We start from the raw sequence: 19,826 nt of genomic DNA on the forward strand, positions 1-19,826 counted from the left end.
CTTATACAAACTGCATGAATAAAGACAATTCTGGCCTTTGTGTCTGTTAGGAACTGCTTCTTGGCAAGCGTCCTCTGTGCACCGAAGAGATACATCTCATAAATAGGCACTGCCATACATTTGCCAGTGTGCAGATGCCCACTCAGGATAGGCATTTTCTTTCACTAGAACTCTGTCAAACATGCACATACAGTGGGGTCTTGACTTGAGAACTTAATCTGTATTGAAAGGCGGTTCTCAAGTCAAAAAGTCTGTAAATCAAGTCTACATTGACCTACAGTGCATTGAAAACCGATTAATCCCGTAACAGGCCGTTTTTGTTCCATTTTGGTTTTTTTCTGGTCTGTAAGTCAAATCTCAGTCTGCAAGTCAAACCTAAATTTTGTGGCCAGAGAAGTCTGTAACTCAAAAAGTCTGTAAGTCAAGCCGTCTGTAAGTCAAGGGTCCACTGTACAATGATTTATATGCCACGGAACCAGATATGCCTTTTTAAAAATGCAAGAAGTGTGTGTTGCCCTTAAGATAGTGAGATTGCTTGGAGATAAAAGTAGCTGTTCCTGTACATAATCTACTATTCTATGGGGCTCTCCTCTTTAATCCTCTCAACATTTGAATCCAACCTGTGGCTGAACGTCATTGTGCTTTCTCCTCAAAGGCCCCATCTTTATGTGATTCTTATACACAAAGAATCTGCTCCTTGCTCATCTGTATTTCTTTATTAAGGTGGTCTTAAATTAAAGAGTAAAAGGGACGTGGTGGCACTGCGGGCTAAACCGCAGAAGCCTGTGCTGCAGGGTCAGAAGACCAAGCAGTCCTGAGATTGAATCCACGCGATGGAGTGAGTGCCCGTCGTTTGTCCCAGCAACTGACACAAAGACAACATGAGATACAATGTACTATATCAGTGCACCAGACCGTTCTAGAATCCTCAGTCTGGCTGGAACCTTAGACAGAGTCTTCTGTAGCCTAGCTGTATTGCTTGACTTAAGCCTTGTGAAAAGAGGAGAGGGGAGGCAGACTTCTAAATCTATGCCACATTGGGCATCGAAAGCATAATAGTCCCTTTCGGTCAGCACAATCTTTACACTGTTTCTTCTTTAGCACTTGTTTGGAAAGCATATCTTCGAAAGCAAGACAAAGGAAAAAAAAACTCAGGCCATTCCCCCCCAAAGAGTTCACATTTATTATTGATACAAATAAAAAAAATCTTTTAAAGACTGTTATCTTATTACCAAGATTGAGGTAATATGCTTACAAAACATTTACAGAGAGTGATATGAAGTTCATGAACACAAAGAAGGAGAGACTAGGCTGATAAATTGAGTTCAGAGGAAGAAGGACCAGTAGAATTAGCAGCTCTGGCAGGAAAGAGCGGAGTACAAACAACGGTTCAGTTCATACGCTAAGGAGAAGAACATAAGGTTAGTTGGGTCACAGTTGCCATGGCACTCCGCTAAAAAGTGTCTTGCTTTCTGTGATGTATGGACACCCTCAAGTGTTTGTGCTTTGAGCTCTGAAAGACGCACTAGACGTCTAGAGAAAAAGCATCCCCAAGGGACACTTCAGAGCAAACTTAAGAGGTCTTCAGACAGCAGAAGTGACTGCAATGCCAAAAAAGGGGTTCTACACAGCCAGACATCTCTAGGCTGATGTGGACTGTTGACTGAAGCGGTTTCTTTACAGCTGTCAGCAAAATCGCCATCTGAGAGAGAGAGAGAGAGAGAGAGAAAAAGAGGGGACCATCTTTCAAGACAGAGCCCTTGCAAATGGGGAAAAAAGAGGGCACCAGAGCCTTGACCTATGTATGACAGAGCTTGGCATGACACTGTATGCCTCTAAAGCAGGAACCAATGTTCACGACTACATACCGATAATTAAAACTGTTACTGAAGATTGATCTCTTGCTATCTTACTGGATAAACAGCTGTCACAGACAGCAGTTAGGAAAGCAACTGTAGCATGTGCAGGTAAACAGGAAACAAATCTGTTTTCTCGGTTAGCCTGTAGTGTGACCACGCTTCTGCCTAATTCTAATGACACTACCTTGATCAGCATTTTATCCTTTAAGTAAGTGTAGGCATTTTACAATCTGATCTTTAGCAAATTCTCTTTAAGAAGTTTACATTAATCATTTCCTTTTCTACAGGGAAGCCCACTCACTGAGTTCCACAAACCATGCATGCAGAGTCTTTTTTACTAGGTGAGAACTTGTTTTTCTAAGGGAGGGCCCAGGATCTGAAATGTCTCTCTGGTCTCAGGAGTGGGGCCCAGGAAGTAGGAGTCACTTTAGCAAATACTGCCCACTTCAGGAATGGATTGCAGCGTAAGCTAAGAAGGTCCGAAGCGACACAGCACATTTTTGGCCTTGAGCTTCCCAAAATTCCTGGCAAAATTTCAAGTGGAGACCTTTCAGAATATTAACAAAGTGACTGTTGAGGCTTACTGTTGAGCATCGCAGTTAAAGCCTCCTTTATATTAAAAAAAAATGGATTGGGAAGGGTTAGTGGCCATCACACTTGTCATCGGAGATGGTTTTGTTTAGAGGCTGCATGGACTCCCGACCTATGAGGTTTCTCTTTGCCTTCATGGGACAGATAAAAGAATTAGAAATTGACCAGAAAAGGAAGAACTGCTGCAGCCGTCCCCCCCCCCCCCCCGGCTCCTCTTATAAGCTATCGGCAGGAAGGAGGTCACCGTTCAGTAAGTCTTTGTTAAGTAAGGGAGAAAAGATGGCAGGCAATGTGGATAAATACAATTCCAAAAGGAATGAACCTGAGGACCCAAAAGGGGGCCAGCCTTTGGGCTGAACTGAGGAAAAGTCTGCTCTGCCCTTATTCCTTCTCACCTTGAGTGCTCAGAAGCAGAATTCTGGCTTAAAACCTTTCAGTGCCCAAAGCTGGAGTATATATGCCCTTAACGCTGTGATTGTAGAATGTATTCATATCAAAATGGCTGCCTGAGTCTGACAGCAGTTCTGCTTCCTTTGTCATCTATGACAAAGTGAGAGAAAATGATACAGTTCAGCCAGTCACCAGCTGGCACTTCATGAAATGTCAAAAATTCAGCCACTGCTCCCTTCCAGGCCTTAATGCTGGGAGTAAAACAGGAAGAAGCTCGTAGTAGCAAAAACAGAGAACTTTTGCGAGGGCCTCACTGGGAAAAAACTTTACGGTAAGTTCTCAATTCACAACAGAACATTTTGATAAGGTATTAATTATTTAAAATAAATTTGCAACCAGTGACACATTGATTACTTATTTCTTTGCAAAACAGCCCTTGCAGTTCCAAGTTAGGATTTGTGCAAGCATCTTTTATATATATATATATATATTTAAAAGAAAATCTATGGCTACTTAGTTAAGATTAGACACACTGTTTCAGCTCTAATTCAAAACAAAACCAGCATACTTAGATGCACACAGCTACTTTACTATCTATAAAAAGGCCTTCCACTTTCGTGGGATTGGTATTTTTGCAACTGTCACTGGTGATTATGCTGTACAGCAGTTCACTGCCATAGACGAGGGTCCGGCCATCTCATCAACTGGCTTTTGGTTGGCAGTGGCACTACCTGGAAATCATGGAGCTGGATTGAGACTGGCCGGAAGAGGTTGTAGCAGCACTCAGCTGAGAAAATCCACTGTGACTTGATTCAAGGCTGGTCATAGATCCCCTGCCAAAAGAAACATAAAACATTTTAGCATGTTGGCTGCTGAAAGGATTTGCTGATTTTGACTTCTATATCATGGATCAACAAACATGCCTTCCAGAGCATAGCTGGCACAATCGATTAAACTAAGAAACCTGAATAAATGATCACAATCAGTATTCAAAATAGCTATTATTTGACTTTTAGGGTAAGCATCCCCTTGAGGCAGTTTCTATCAAGGAATACAAATGGTAAATAGAAAGGATCAAATACAACCAAAAAAGTATTAACTGGTTTTGTTAGTTATGTGCCATCAGGTTGGAACTGATTTATGGTGACATTAATAGGGCTTTCAAGGCAAGCAAGATATTTAAGGAGTGGTTTCACCAGTTCTACTCCCCCAATGCGTTTCCATGGTTTTTAGGGTTACTACTGGCTCCCCAATATCCAATGTGGTGTAGTGGATAAAATGAGGATCTCAGACACTGAAAACCAGGGTTCGCATCTCTGCTGAGCCATGGAAACTCACTGGGGGAGTAGAACTGGTAAAACCACTTCTTAAACATTTCACTTATCTGGAAAACCCTTTTAGGGTCACTATAAGTCAGTTCTAACTTGATGACACATAATGCACACACTATGTAGCCCTACTGGCAGGGCTTTCCATAAAGGAGTTCTTTTTCTCGCTTTAAACATGAGTTCAGCCTGTGACTAATGAAATGAATTAAAATATTTTTAATTGCTTGATAAGCAAAAATGCAAATAAACTTTTAATCTCAGTCACTTTAAATAAATTTCTTCTTGATGCCATGTACTAAAAAATGCTCCCATGTGACATGGCCATTTATGATCAAGGACTGAAATTAATCTGAGGAGAGTGATGTGTTTCAAACCTGATTATCCTGAACATCACAGTGCAAGTGGAATGTCTTCAGCCATGCAGGCTGGAAGTCCTCTTTAATACAACTGTTGTCAAGCCAAGAAGTTTTTATTTTAGTACTCAATCTGTCAAATAGATTGCAGCTAGAGTGACAGTTTTGCATTCCTCAGGCTTATTTATTTTTTTATCCTTCTTGAAATCAGTAGGGCAGAGCAATATTTAATCATCCTTAAGTAGGTGCAAACAAATTTTCAGGTAGTCTGGTTAAAAAAGCAGTATTCCAATTTGATATTCAATATAGGATTTGATTTCATGACAATCTGTGCAGGCCTTGTAGTCACAAGCAGGGAAAAATATTGGGACCATGAAGCTGGTATTTAAGCTGGCCAAATGGAGCAGATGGCTCACCAAGACCTTTTATAACCACAGAATGGAACTATTTATTTTTTTATTTATTCTATTTATATCCCGCCTATCTGGTCAATTACGACCACTCTAGGCGGCTATGGAAGCTACACAGTCAAGTCTGGTCTCTTTTGATCTGTTCTCCTTTCTCAGTGACCTGAAAAGCAACTCACAAGGCCTTTATAGCTCCTTTTGTGCCTCCTTCTACTCCAATAAAGGTAAAGGTTCCCCTTGACAATTTTTGTCTAAACTCTAGGGGGCGGTGCTCATCCCCATTTCCAAGCCATAGAGCCAGCGTTTGTCCGAAGACAATCTTTCCGTGGTCACATGGCCAGTGTGATTTAGACACGGAACGCTGTTTACCTTCCCACCGAAGTGGTCCCTATTTATCTACTTGCATTTGCATGCTTTCGAACCGCTAGGTTGGCGGGAGCTGGGACAAGCGACGTCTTCTGACCCTGCAGCACAGGCTTCTGCGGTTTAGCCCACAGCGCCACCACGTCTACTCCAATACGTGCTATGTTTGCTGAGCATTAATAGATCCAAATGATAGTGTTTTTAATGCAAAAGTTTTGAGATCATTCATTCTATGAAAATGAATATTTTTCAATCAATGCACATATAAAACAGTAATTTTAGTTTTTAAATTATGATACCTTATCTTCTATAAAACAAAACAAATACCTTTAAATTCAGACTGCTTTCACCTAGGGTCACCACATGAAAAGGACACAGTGCATCAAAACATCTTATCTCATCACAGACTTCCATCTTTGATCACTGAAAGGAGCCTGACTGTTGTACCTTGAAAGTTCTGATAAAGTCCTCAATAATTTTGCTTTTCAACACAGGCAACCATGCAACATGTATCAATGTTCTTTTAGGAGACTTTGTGCCTTCACTGGTTCATTTAAAGATGGTGCTTGCATGTGATCCTACCTGAAATCTTCTGACCCAATTACTTCTGTATAGTACATCACTTTGCATTTATGGGACGAGACCTGTAGAGATGCCAAGACATCATCCACACGAGGCAAGCTGGTTGTGGCACAGGCAGGCATACTGTGGAACTTCCACTGGAGAATGTAGAAGCCAGGCCATCGAGTCACATGGGACCCCTGGAAGCAAGAGCAAGAAATGACCCAGTGGGTTTCTTCAGGGTTCCTTGATAAAGAAACTCCCACTTAAAAATCTAGGAATCCTAGAACTTCTGGGGAGCTGGACTTCCACATCCCTCATCCTCAAATCTCATTAGCTTTCTTCCTTCCCCCCGAAACCAAAGGAAGACAGTTTTCTCGGGATTATTTATTTATTTATTTGATTTATACCCCGCCCATCTGGCCTAAAAGGCATAGACATTCACATATGTGTTACTCTGTATGAGTAGCAGAAGCTCACAATGCATGCTTCAGCTCCTCTCTTTTCATGTCAAACTCTCCATGTTATCAGAACTTTTGAATGCATCGAATCCTATTCCTATGACAGCTCCATTCTGGATCTTCCCTAGCAACACAAGCAAAACAGGAGCGGAAGAGTGACAGAACATATTCACCAGCTTCCTCCACTCATGCAGAGCAACAAACACCTGAACACAGCTTTGGACGAGGCATGTGAATTCCCTACTGCTATACAGTGGTACCTCGCAAGATGATTACCCGCAAAACGTTTTTTTCACTAGATGTTGACTTTTTGCGATTGCTATAGCGATTCGCAAAAGGGTTTTTCCTATGGGGAATTTCGCTGGACGATGATTTGGTCTGTGCTTCGCAAACCGTTTTTTGCAAGACAATGATTTTTACAGCTGCTTGGCAGCTTCGTAAAATGGCTTCCCTATGGGAGATCTTCACAAAATGGGTGTTTTCGGGGCCGATGCTTCGCAAGACAGCGATTTAAACAGCTGATCGGCGCTTCACAAAATGGCTTCCCTATGGGGGATTTTTGCTGGACGACGACTATTTTCCCCCAATGGAATGCATTAAACGGGTCTCAATACATTCCAATGGGGAAACGCTTTTCGCTAAACCATGTTTTCACAAGACAGCGATTTCAATGAAACGGATTAACATCATCTAGCGAGGCACCACTGTACTGTTTTTCGCATAACACTTTTAAGATGTACAGAGGCACAAGAGAGAGTTTCTGAAAAGGAGTGATATTCAGCTGCACTAACTCTTAGGGGTACACCACTTTAAGGACAGATCCTGATACAGTCTTCCTCCTGTCTCATGCCAAGATGCAGATGGATAAAATGTTTTCCCTAGGAGAGGTACCTCAACTCTCAGTTTTGTGGTGCTCATAGTTTATCTGTCGGAGTAACCTACCACAAATCATTCCCCAGAATAAAATTAAGCTTTGTTTTATTGGTTTCTTCTTATGGTTTTTGAGGAGCAACTGATGGTACCTTGCTGAGTTGAATATACCTCCCAGTGAACATATCCTTATAAGAGGCCAATACACATACTGTACAAGGATCTCTGAATGTCTTGCTGTGAATCAGATGGTTTGCATATGATTTAGGGTGGAGGCAGAGGACAAAGACGTTTACGGGGGGGGGGGGGGGACCAGAAGCAAAACTGTTTGAGAAGGACTATCCTAAGATAATTTCCAATAAAAGCATTAATAAGACATGCTCTAGATTTGGTGCTCTGCTGGCTAGTGTCCATCAGCTGACTGATGTAGACTTCAAATGAGACAAACCATCAGTCTTTATAGATTCCACATTATTACAATGTTTTTGTTGTAGCTTAAATGTTTTTCCAGATCTCATTTCACCTGTTATTTTGACTGCCATTACTGAGAAGCTTGGAATGCTTGGAATGCCTTATTTTCAGATGGCCTCTGGTAGCATTTTGTCACAAATCAAGAGTACAGATTGTGCTCATTGTTCTCACCTGCACGCTCTCTCCTTCCTTACAGATAAGTGGAGACTCCACCATACTGTAATCTCGCCCCAGCTGCCAGGCTTTGTCTATCAGCTGTACATTATTGCCACCAGGAGAGGTAATACTGTGGGCCCCTAAAGAGTCCTTTTTCGGAGGCTGTGGTGCTCTTTTGGAGTGATAAATGTTGAAAACAATGTCACCTTTGCAAACATCAAAATCCCAAGTGATCACGGAGGAAGCTTCCACAATCTGGATAAAAATCTAGAGAAAGGGGGAAAAAGACTGTATTGAAAGCTCAGCCGAGGCAGAAACTGTCTGATGAGAGGATACACACTGTGGCACTCCTGTCAGAATTCCCATACATGACTCCTCTAAGTATCCATCCTCTGTGTCTTCATTTGTTACAGTCACTGCTAAGAGTGTCTTGCTAAACTAGAGAAGAACATTAATTGCTTTTCCATCTGACAAAATGATATTTGTGAATAGCATCACATTTTTAGACAGCACATATAGCCAAATTGTTATTGCACAATCTGATTGTTCATTTTACCTTTAAAAAATCTGGCCTGCAGAATAAAATCTGCTGCTTCAAAACTCAGAAGTACGGGACAGGGAGACAACAGACTGTAGAGGCACGGGAGGCCCCCTGTCAGAAGGCCATCTCATCTTTTCCTGGACCTGAAAAGTTTCATACCACAAGCTCCCTGATAGATCTGGGAGAGCCTGTGTTGGCATATGACTCCCTGGGGGGAAATCAGCAAGTCTGGGAAAGGAAGAAAGCCCATGAAAAGGAAAACGAGCCCTGGAGGAGAAAAAGGACCTGTTGGGAACGGAGACTCTAAAAGACAGCTTAAAGGCAGCACAGGAAAGAGGAAGGAGAAAATGCCAAAAGCCTTCTGACTGGGGTGAGTGGGAAAGAAGGGAGAGACACCGCCAAGCCCAGGAGGGATCTCTCAGGGAACTGACAGCATCCACAGATAGACCCTGGTGGAAGGTGACAGTGAACTTGTCAGGCACAACCATCAGTAACCCAGAGGGGAGCACGAGACAGGGATCAGCAGGTTTGTCCCTAGTGTGGGTTTATAAGCAGTACTTCCTGCACCACATCTTGTGTAGCCTGACCAAAGCAATTCCACCAGCAAGCCCAGGACTAGTTACTGGAGGTGAACACCCAGAAGGGAAGGACTCAAAACTGTGTAACCAAAGAATGAAGTGAACTAGTTTGGGACAGTTCAATGCTGTTGTTCGTAAGTCCTCATCTGATTTAATAGATCCTGTTCTGTCACAAACTCCTTCATTCTCATTTCTCTGGAACAGAGAATGGAAGACGGGAAACCAACTGACCTGATAGGGGTCAGAGGGGCTCAGACAGACATATGTCTTACATAGATCAAGAGACTTCTCTTGCTCCTTTGGGGATTAGTGGGTTATAATAGTGCTGGGAAACTATTTTGTGAGGGAACAACATGGATATTTCATTAATTATTACCTACTTTAAGAAGATTTTAAAAAATATGCCAATTTGGTCAATATTATTCAAAATTCGCTGCATAGGTTAAAAGGTGTGATCATTTCTCTTGTTCTCTGTACAGGAGAAAATGATTTTGTGTGCAGTGCTCAAGTACTAAGGCAGGTCAGGACATGGGTCTTGGCACCGTTACTATTTGGGACAGCTATGGTTTTTAAAAATTTGCTTGAAATTTGATTAAAACTTGCATGAGAAGCAAAACAGGAGCAGCGCATAAGAGCTGAGCTCTTTCTCCTTGTGGAGGAAATTGGAAGCAATTTTCTTCCTGACTCAAAATTTCAATCTTGCTGAAATCCCCAGTTCACAGAAGCAATTATTTTCAAGAGGAAGTGAGGTGAAGCGTCACCTAAATCAACTCAAAGACTATAAAGCTGCTGCAAAAGGGCCAGTTTGTCTTTCCATTGTAGGCAACTGTATACGAGAAAGAGAACAAGAAAACATACCTCATGGGGAGCTCCTTTGAAGACACTTGCAGACTGGTAGATGGTTTCCGTCCAGAGCTTTATGTCTTCATTTTCTAGTTCTTCTGCTGTTCGATACAAAGATTTGGGAACCAGCCCACCCTCTGGAACTTCACACTGTAGAAATGTGGGGAGGGGGGAGAGGCACAGAAATCAGCATTCAATCTGTGCTCAAATATAAGAATACACTAGACAATCATTCTGACTCTTTTCACTGTGAAGAGCTCTTTGATTTCAATGAATAAGCACAAATTAAATTGTTGCTGAACAGCAAATCTGAGCTGATCTGATACAGAATGTCAGCACTTACTTCTTAATAGAATGAAGACCACATGGGCAGTCATAATTTGTAATTACATAGTGCTTCAGAGTTTTGAAGACCTTTGCCTTCTAGGTTTGCTTGATTTTTTTAACAGTCTTATACGACCTCTCTTATTACTCCCAGACTAAATGAGGAATGGCTGTATTTGAAAGAGAATAGTTTGCTCTAGTTCAAGTTACTCTGATGGCTGAGGCCAGACAGAAACTGGAGCTTTCCCTGTTCATTTGTATAGCCACTACAGTAAAAATGATTTCTACTAGTCAACAGATAATGTATGATTTTAGTTGTATATGTAAATTAATACAGCAATGCAAAACAGCAGTGCTGTGTTTTAGTTTAAAAACCTCTGGCATTTCTTATGATCAATTAAAGGCCTAGAAATTGCAGTCTATTCATATCAGATCATAGTGAATATACACTGAATTAAGAGAGTTTAAAAACATTACATGTATCAGTATGATCTTTCATCTTTGTTATAATACACACGGAACAGTCCCACAATACTTTACTGCTTTACAATACTTTACAATACTTTAATGTACCATGCATTCTCCTCCAAGGAAATCTGGAATAATTTCTTTGTCGATATAATCCAGCAGCCCACCAGGACCTTGATAATCATTGCCAGCATAAATTAGGAATTTCTTTCGAGTGTTGTCATCAATAAATGGACTGACCTGCAAATAAATTTCAGAGTTTGTAAAATTCCCAGGTCATCAAATGCCTGAATTTTTTGCTTTTGTTAATACAAATGGTGAACATGACATCCATTAGTCCACCAGGCCACCTATTTGTTACTGGCTTGATCAGGGTGAACAGCTGACAGAGGCTGAAGGGCCCCACTGGACCTTGGAGGGCCACCCTATTCCCATGCCCCGCCCCAATATTTTTCTTTTAAATTTATTTATAGTTCTATATAGTTTGATAACACCCCCAGTGGTCTCTACTGTCCCACTTTTAAAAAATTACAACATTTTGGTTTCTGTGTGTGTGGTACCAGGAGCCCCCAAACATGGCAAAACCTGCCTCCCACACCTCCTTCAGGGTAAAAAAAAAAGTTTTTTGAGCAATTTTTTAAGAAAAGGAGAGGAAGATCCACTGGCCTAGACAGATTTCTTCTTTTAAGAACCCTTTAGAAAACAAGCTGGCGTATGTTGTCTTGGCTACTTCAAAGTCCATATCTGCTCTTGGAAGAGACAAACGTAGAGCCACTTACCAGGGTCCAAAGGACAGGAAATACCCTGGGAGCTCGCAGAATGAGAAGACGCCCCAGGGTTTCCGGATAATTTGCTTCCACCACCTCAATGATCCTCAGCAAGGCCTTGACGCCAGGTCTCCACAAGTGCCGCATATTCAAGCCCTCTAGGTCCACTAAACAGGTCCAGGCACTGTTTTGCCCCCCCGAGGAAGAAAAAAAGCAACAGACTTAATATTTTTATTAAAAATGTAACTTCCAGCCCCATCCCCACCCTGATCTTATGTATGCAGAATTCTGTTATAACAGCCAACTACAAGGCTATTTTATGCTAGCCACTGTGGCCATTCCTCACCTCCAGGGCCACCTACACCCCCCCCCCTTTCCCTCCATGCAACTGTCTTTTAGGGCTGGTGAACAGTTCTTGTCATGGACACAAGGCAAGGAAAACGCCTTGCGCTTAGGCCCCAGGGAGCCTAGTAAGTTCTTCCTCTGGCCTATGAATGCCTTAACTGGCATTCAATATAAGTGTAGCTGAAATGTTTTGAGCTTGGACATACCAAATTCTCATGGCTTGCCTACAGAATCATTGTCTTGCCTTCTGCTTTTAAGTGCATATATGGCAAGTGTGAGTTCATTCAGAGCTTATTAGAGCAAACATGCCTCCCTGGGGCAGCTGCCCAGCCTCACTCTCTTAGTTAGACACTACTGCCTAACAGCCAGGGTCTGAACGGCTACACCAAGGAAAAGGACAAGAAGCATTGCCAGAATACTCTTGGCGAGGATGGAAATGTAACTAATTAAAAATACAAATGATAAGGACCAACAAAATGTCATGGAGTAGAAAGTGAACTTCCACGTTTTCAAGAACTCTTCAACTTAGATTGATTTGTTTCCACAAAAATAAACAGAAGTGAGATAGCCTAGAAGAGTTTTTGGTAGTGCATCATTATGAACTGTCTCAGCTGTCTAAGATTTTAGTGCTGCGCCGATTCAGCTACTTATGATTTTTCTACTTCAGGGGACTTCTATCTTAGAAACTGAAAGAACAATTCACGTCCACAATTCACTCTAAACATTTGCTGGGCTTTGCGGAGTGGATGTTGTTCCATTTCACACTTTGAATTTTTGCAGAATATGAGGGGTTTGCTAGGCATTCCCTTAATGTTATGCGGCTAATATGTTCACATTCTACCTTTGTTCCACTATGAACTCAAGGCATGGGACTTCCCAAAATAAACCTCCCAGACTGATCAAGTCCAGATCAGCAGAAGTGCAAAACAAAATAAATGCACTGCATGCCCTCAGGTCTTGCCACGGAGCCTCTTTTCCCCTCAAGGTATTTCATAATAAAAAGATTTCTATTCATGGATTCTGTTTCTAGTGCTAGTGGATATATAATGCATGGAATACCAGACCTATATGGATTCTCAATTTCACTAGTATGCCTCCTAAATTAACCTAGCACTCACAATCTCAGGATGAGGTAAAGAACTATTATTTAGATTATCATGGAATATCTCTACATGGTTTGTGACACAGTGTGATGAAATACTGATTATTCTCCTTTACCTTATAGGTCTTCCAAACACTTTTGTATTTTCTTCACACCTTCTCAGTCCTTCTTCATTTATAGACAGAACCTACATAAAGCATAAACAAAAAGAGATGTCTGTCTAGAGGCTGCTACAAAATCATCCTCCTCCTCTTAGAACTGCAGAGCTGGAAGGGACCCTATAGAACATCAAGTCCAGAGTCTGTCAAGGAGGCACAGTCGGGAATAAAACTCCCTCCTCTGATTCCACGGCCAGATGTCTAAACCACTGAGCTATCCAGAATTTCTAGGACCAAGGCTGGCATTTGGTTTTTCTTCTACCACCAGTCCTCTACTTTTAAAGTAAAAGTAGTGCTAGTCACGTGAGAAAAGAAACATAAAAATCATGAATATATTTTGCCAATATGCTGACATTCAGATCCTAGTCAAACATGTCTTTATCGTTTATCTAAAAATCTTACCCTTGAATCTAATCCTATACTCATTTACCTGAAGTTGGTGGGACTTGCCTCTATAGCAATGCACTATTAACCTCTCTTATAAATTCCAAATTACTAAGATTGTTGCATTAATTTTATATTTCAAATGATCATAACATGAGAAGTACTCACAGGGATACATACATTTCTAAGTGGCATATCGTCATTTAATATTTTTCTGCTGTTATTTCTATTCAACCACCTCTGCCTTTGTGTTTGACACTGGGGCACAGTGAAATTTCGAGAAGCTGTCTTGTAATAATCCTTGAGCAGTATCAACTAACTTACCTCCAACTCTGCACAAACATAATTGAGAGTCCTCCCCACCAAAAGCCTGAAATAGCAAGAGCGAATTCTATCTGTTTTGTACTACGGAACCCCAGCTTTCAGTGTGTTATATCACAGATACAACTCACCACATTCTCCACATAAACTGGTGGCAAGGAGGCTACAAAGAACATATACCAACTGTTTTTTCCGATGGCATTACTACTGCTATGACTACGACTGTTGATGCTGTTGGAGTTATAATTATCATTATTACAGGGGCAGACTGGAAATCTTTTGCAAGCAGAGCGCTTGCGAATCCATATTCTCAATACTGCATAAAGCTGCAGACATTCAACACAACCCCTCTAAGGTTCAGCCTCATCTAGCATACTGTGGAAATGCCCATGGTATTAGAGGGGACAGATAGTACTTCAGACCGCAAGTAGAGAATCACATTTTTTAGCGTGCTGGCTGTCAAATAAATCAGAAAACAAGTGAAGCAGTGAGCGGCTGGCCTAGTACTGTTCCTCTGCCTTTGGTTTGTCTGTGCTTGCAAAGATCTTCCCACCCCCAACCACACACAGGCTAACATTTTAAAATTTTACTTTTCCCATCTGCAGTCTGAAGTGAAGCTGGCTACTCTGCTATTGTTCAAACCAACCACAAGCCAGAGAGCAAAATCATTTGTGATCATCATTCTTGTACAAACCAGAGCACTACCACGGAAGCTCCCATGCCTCCGCTATCAAAGCCAACATCTTCTCATGCACTTACATAGCGGAGCAAAGCTTCTTCCCCAAGCGCTCGGACCAGACCTTTGGTATCCATCTGGCCCAGTCTCAGAACATAGAGTGGGCGCCCATCTGAAAAGAAACAAAACAAAAAAAATTGCCATTTTAGCAGATTGCGTATGCACATATCCACCGAAAAGTCATTAGGAGGACATATTAAATGTGGAACACTAGAAACACTTAATCATCCATGTTGCTATCAAAAGAAATGGTTACCTCCTTTCACACAGAACCCCCCCCCTCAAAAAAAGCAAGCCTTTTTGATCAAACAGCCTAGGGCGAGGTGAAAATGAGAAACACTCCTTTTAGGTTCCGTTAATACTTTAAGCCAGAGCTGGACAATTCCCAGAGATCCAGAGATCACGCATGCCCAATGCTAAATCTTGATTACTTCCTCACTTAATATATATATGGACCCACAACTAGGAATGCATCTGGCATCTCATTAATTAGCGTCAATTTACACCAAAATTTATACCATATACTTATGCATTTGTAAATTGCCAAAAGGATTCTAGCCAGTGGTGTGTTGTTGCTATTTAACAAAATAATAATAATAAACAAACCCTTTCTGTGACCTCTGGTAGCCAAATTAAGTGGGAAGGCAGGGGTGTTGGTAGGCCTAGATGAAATCAAGCTTGAATGCAAAATGCTGAAATAAGCTGTCATACTTTAGGCATATCATGAGAAAGCATGACTCACTGGAAAAAAAACAATAATGCTGGGAAAAGCTGAAGGAAGCAGAAAAAGAGGAAGCCAAAAGGCCCCTTCCAGCTCTGCAGTTCCAAGATGATGATGAAATATGAGATGGATTAACTCATTAAAGGAAGGCACCGGTTTGAGTTTTCATGAGCTAGGCAGGATTGTTAGTGATCTTTCCCCCTTTTTCCATAAAGAGAGGTTACTTACCGTAACTCTGGTTCTTCGAGTGGTCATCTGTGAATTCACACTAATGGGTTTTTAGTGTTTTAGCCTGCGCAGAGGTTTCCAGAATCTTCTAGAGCTGTTCGCTAGGACCGCCCCCTAGTACATGTGGTCTGCCCATCCTGGCAAGTGCCTCAGTTCCCACAAAGTCTGCCGCTGTATAAAAATTTTGACATGACGGACAGAGGGAAGGATGGGCAAGAAGTGTGAATTCACAGATGACCACTTGAAGAACCAGACTTATGGTAAGTAATTTCTCTTTCTTCTTTGTGGTCTCTGTGAATGAACACTAATGGCTGATTAGCAAGTTTACCTATCCGGAGGAGGGACGTCATGGAAGAGCAGCTGACAAAACCGCTCATCCAAACGTCGTGTCTGTCTTTGCCCGTAGATCCAAACAGTAATGCGAGGCAAGGGGACAGAATTGTTGAATCGCAGTGTACAGTTTCATAGCCCGTTCTTGGGGAAGAAAGACTCTCACTGATCGAGAATCTAGAATTGCCCCATGTAGATCACCTGTTGTGAAGGAATGAGTGTAGATTTGGTTCGGTTGACCTTTAAGCCCAGATTCTCTAAGGAGTAAAGTCTATGTCGTGCAGAGCTTGAAGACGGGAGGGGGCTGCAAGTAACCAATCGTCTATGTAAGGGAAGATGGAAATCCCTTGTGTGTGGAGATAGGCTACCACGGGGACCATGCACTTTGTGAAAACGCAAGGAGCGGTAAAAAGTCCGAATGGGAGGGCTTTGAATTCGTAGACGGTGTTTCCTAGTGAGAATCTGAGAAATTTTATGTGATCGTGATGAATATTGATGTGAAAATAGGCGTCTGTTAGGTCTATTACTGCGAACCAGTTGACTAGCTGAAGGAGTGGTAGGATGCGTTCTAGGGTTACCATGTGGAAGTGGTGCTGGAAAATGTGATAACTGAGATCTTGCTGGTCAAGGACAGGGCGAAGGCCTCTGTCTTTCTTGGGTACTGTGAAGTACCTTGAGAAAAAAACCTGGGTCGTCATCTGATGGAAAAACTAGTGACACAGCATCTCTTGAAAGGAGAGACTGAACCTCACGATTCAGAATGTGAGACAGTGCAGTAAGAACAGTTCTTGATGGTGGGAGGGTAGCCAATTCTATAGCATAACCTGTGGCGATGATGGTGAATACCCATTTGTCTGTGGTGATGGTCGCCCACGATGTGAAATGAGGTGCCAGGCAAGTCAAATAAGTATGAGGGGAGTGAAAAGTAGAGAACTGGGCTGGATAAGAGTCAAAATTTTTGCTTTGGTTTCTTGTCAGGTCTATGAAAGACTGATGTGGATGTTGGTGCTGATTGTTCCGGCAAGGCTGGAAGGATGAGGCAGACTGCGGTAAGTATCTCTGTCAACAAATGGTTTGTATTGTTGGTAGGGATATGGTCAACACCATTGATAATGTTGTGGTTTGTAGCAGTATTGTGTATTATAAGATCTTGCAGTTTTTCTCATTTTCTGTAGATTGTCAAGAATTTCATCCATCTTGGTATCGAAGAGGCCAACCTGATCAAAGGGTAAGTCCTCAATACGCATGCGGGAATCATCAGAAATATGTGCAGAGCATAACCAGGCATGCCTTCTAAGGGCGACAGCAGTGGACATGTGTCTTGAGGCAGTGTCTATGATATGTCTGGCTGTGATGCGCTCTTGGCGAGCTAAAGCCACTGCCTTCTTCTGCTTCGGAGTGAATGTGTGTGTATGTGCATGTGTGTGTGTGTAGGGAGGCAAGCTGCTGTTTCTCCTTTTTAAAAAAACTGTTCTGGGTGGGTTTTGGCTGGGGCGGGTATTGTGCTGTGTTGTTGTGGCTTTGCTGTTTATTTTTGGAGGTTTTTCTTAAACCTCAGCAACTGAGGTGATTTTAGTGTTAGTTTTTGGAGGGTTTTTTTCTTTTTAAACCTCAGTAATGGAGCACCTTCCAACCGGGCTTGCTGTGTTCTTTTTAATTTTTTGGTAATTTTTTTTCTGGCTAGAACGGATTTATCAGTTTTCAATGCATTCTATGGGGAATGGTGCTTCAATTTACAAACATTTCGACTTATGAACACCATTCCAATATGGATTAAGTTCATAAGTCGAGGCACCACTGTAGTCTGCTGCTCATGAAGTGGTACCGAAGAGACCAGTCTGTCTTTCTGATGTTTAATAGACTGTGCAGCAGAAGACGACTTTTTGGATTTCTTCGGTTTCGGCTACTGTTCTGGTAGCGAGGGAGATTTCATTACTGGTGTAGATTTGGGTGTTGAACCACCAGACTTAGTCTTGGCAGGCAGTTTCGCCTTGGATTTGGACTTTACTGAGGAGGCCACAGAAGTGCCCAAAGATGGTAAAAGAGGTGGTGGTGGCAGTATGGATTCCATATTCGGTGAAGAGTGAAGAGAACGTTACCACAGTAAGAACGGGGACGCTGCTGTCTTAATTTAAGAGCCTGGCCAGAGAAAAAGCACAAAGTCTCTCAGAAATTGCTTTTGAACAGATTAGCAAACAGAGCTCGTCGAAGAAAAGAAACCTCAGCGGCAGCAAAAAGGAACTGAGGCACTTGCCAGGATGGGCGGATCATGTGTACTAGGGGGGCAGTCCTAGCAAACAGTGTTAAGCTCTAGAAGATTCCGGAAACCTCTGTGCAGGCGCAGATAAAACCCATTAGTGCGCATTCACAGAGACCACGAAGAATGATTTAATACAAGCCTGCTAACACGAAGCACTATTATTGCTAGTATTGCTTGCTTTCTATCACCTCTTGTCTAATCATGCTTACTATATTGTCCTATTATATGTATCACAATAAACTAAATGTGAAAACACTGCCCACCCCTTCAGAACTATGAATCTGCAGGAATAGTGGAAGGAAGTATTGTGATACTTATTTTAAGAGCTGGTTTAAAAATGCTTTCCAGAAGAATGTCAAAGAGGCTGTGAAGACAGGATGTGCTGTGAGCCAAGGTTGCAAAGTACTACTGTATGCAATGCACACGCTATCCCTGGATATCTCCACATCATGGTGAGTGGCCTGAAGCTTCAATTGGTCCAGGATAGTAATTAAACGTAAGGAAAATCTTGGAGAGGGAGATGTTCCCTCAACCTTTTCTTTCCCCACTCACGCTACTTATAGAAGGGTGCATACCAACTTCATGAAGGATGATTGTGCATTGTACATTTTGATTTCCACCTGATCTTTTTCTGACAGATTCTCTGAGGCTTACCTACATAAAAAGTATTCCATAAACCTGCAATATACCTTTGTCATGGTGATGCCAGCCTCCTGTATAGTAATCTTGCAGGACTTGAGGAGGGTTCCAAGTATCCAAAATGTAGTCCACCTGGTGCTGTTTGCGCCACGTTAATGACTGGCACAGGATCTCTCTGGCTTTGTCAATGTTGAAATCTCTAGCACGCAAGAACCTCAAGATGTGCTCATCCTTCGGAATCTGTAAATGGTATTTATAAAAGGTTTAATTTGTTTTTGATAAGCAGGAGGATATCTGTTTTCCACCTCCTGTACAAAGAACTAAGAGTGCCACCATGATCATTTACTGAGATATAAAATGACATATATCTATGTGGAACAAAGGCAATTTTTGACTGGAATCCTGTTGTGGTTTCACAGTGTAAATTAAAAAATGAAATAGCTGCATTTCTGAAGGTGCAATGCATAGCCAGCAAAACTCACTTGTGTAATTTCCCTTACGCATGCAATATTTTGGATTCTGGGCATTATTTATATTTGTATTTAAGCTTCTACTCTGCATTTCAAAGCAAAATGTATATTTGAGAAAATATATAGTACTCTGGATGAGATCATACAAGCATTATATGTAGAGATAGGGGTATTCATATTTGTATATAAATACAAATATCCCGCGCAGCTAGACTCTCAAGAGCCCAGGTCTGGTGGCAGCAGCCTTGCTCATCCTTCCAATAACTCCCGGAGTGTCGCTCTCGTCCTGCTCGGCTAGCAGTCCAGGCAGGGGGGAGGGAAGACGAGTCTACCTGCACGGCTGCTGAGTGACCAGCCGAGTGGGAAAAGAGTGGTGCTCCAGGAGTGATTGGAAGGATGAGTGGTTTGTTTTTTTTTTGGGTTTTTTTGGAGTTGATGGTCCGGCACCAAGGACTGGACCCTCGTTAAGTCCAGCTGTGTGCAGATATTCGTATCCATACAAGAATACAAATACGTTTCATTTCGTTTAGTCGTGTCCGACTCTTCGTGACCCCATGGACCAGAGCACGCCAGGCCCTCCTATCTTCCACTGCTTCCCGTAGTTGTGTCAATTTCATGTTGGTTGCTTCGCAGACACTGTCCAGCCATCTCATCCTCGGTCGTCCCCTTCTCCTCTTGCCGTCACACTTTCCCAACATCAAGGTCTTTTCCAAGGAGTCTTCTCTTCTCATGAGATGGCCAAAGTATTGGAGCCTCAGCTTCAGGATCTGTCCTTCCAGTGAGCACTCAGGGTTGATTTCC

At 42.1% G+C, this 19,826-nt stretch overlaps 1 protein-coding gene across 2 annotated transcripts in view; it reads right to left on the reverse strand.

The window, feature by feature from the left end:
* Nucleotides 1-1,159: 1,159 nt before the first annotated feature.
* Nucleotides 1,160-19,826, reverse strand: part of SEC14L1 (SEC14 like lipid binding 1) — a 53,858-nt gene continuing 35,191 nt past the window's right edge. For both annotated transcript variants that reach the window (XM_072990463.2, XM_020785988.3), the window contains exons 8-17: nucleotides 18,606-18,795; nucleotides 14,401-14,489; nucleotides 12,895-12,965; nucleotides 11,344-11,515; nucleotides 10,670-10,804; nucleotides 9,788-9,922; nucleotides 7,826-8,077; nucleotides 5,874-6,052; nucleotides 3,572-3,673; nucleotides 1,160-1,702 (exon numbers count right to left, since the gene is read on the reverse strand). In XM_072990463.2, the coding sequence (XP_072846564.2) occupies nucleotides 1,687-1,702; nucleotides 3,572-3,673; nucleotides 5,874-6,052; nucleotides 7,826-8,077; nucleotides 9,788-9,922; nucleotides 10,670-10,804; nucleotides 11,344-11,515; nucleotides 12,895-12,965; nucleotides 14,401-14,489; nucleotides 18,606-18,795 (1,341 nt within the window). In that variant the 3' untranslated portion in view covers nucleotides 1,160-1,686. The remainder of the gene's footprint in view (nucleotides 1,703-3,571; nucleotides 3,674-5,873; nucleotides 6,053-7,825; nucleotides 8,078-9,787; nucleotides 9,923-10,669; nucleotides 10,805-11,343; nucleotides 11,516-12,894; nucleotides 12,966-14,400; nucleotides 14,490-18,605; nucleotides 18,796-19,826) is intronic.

Source organism: Pogona vitticeps, chromosome 2 (genome assembly GCF_051106095.1).
Source record: "Pogona vitticeps strain Pit_001003342236 chromosome 2, PviZW2.1, whole genome shotgun sequence".
Classification (NCBI taxonomy): domain Eukaryota; kingdom Metazoa; phylum Chordata; class Lepidosauria; order Squamata; family Agamidae; genus Pogona; species Pogona vitticeps.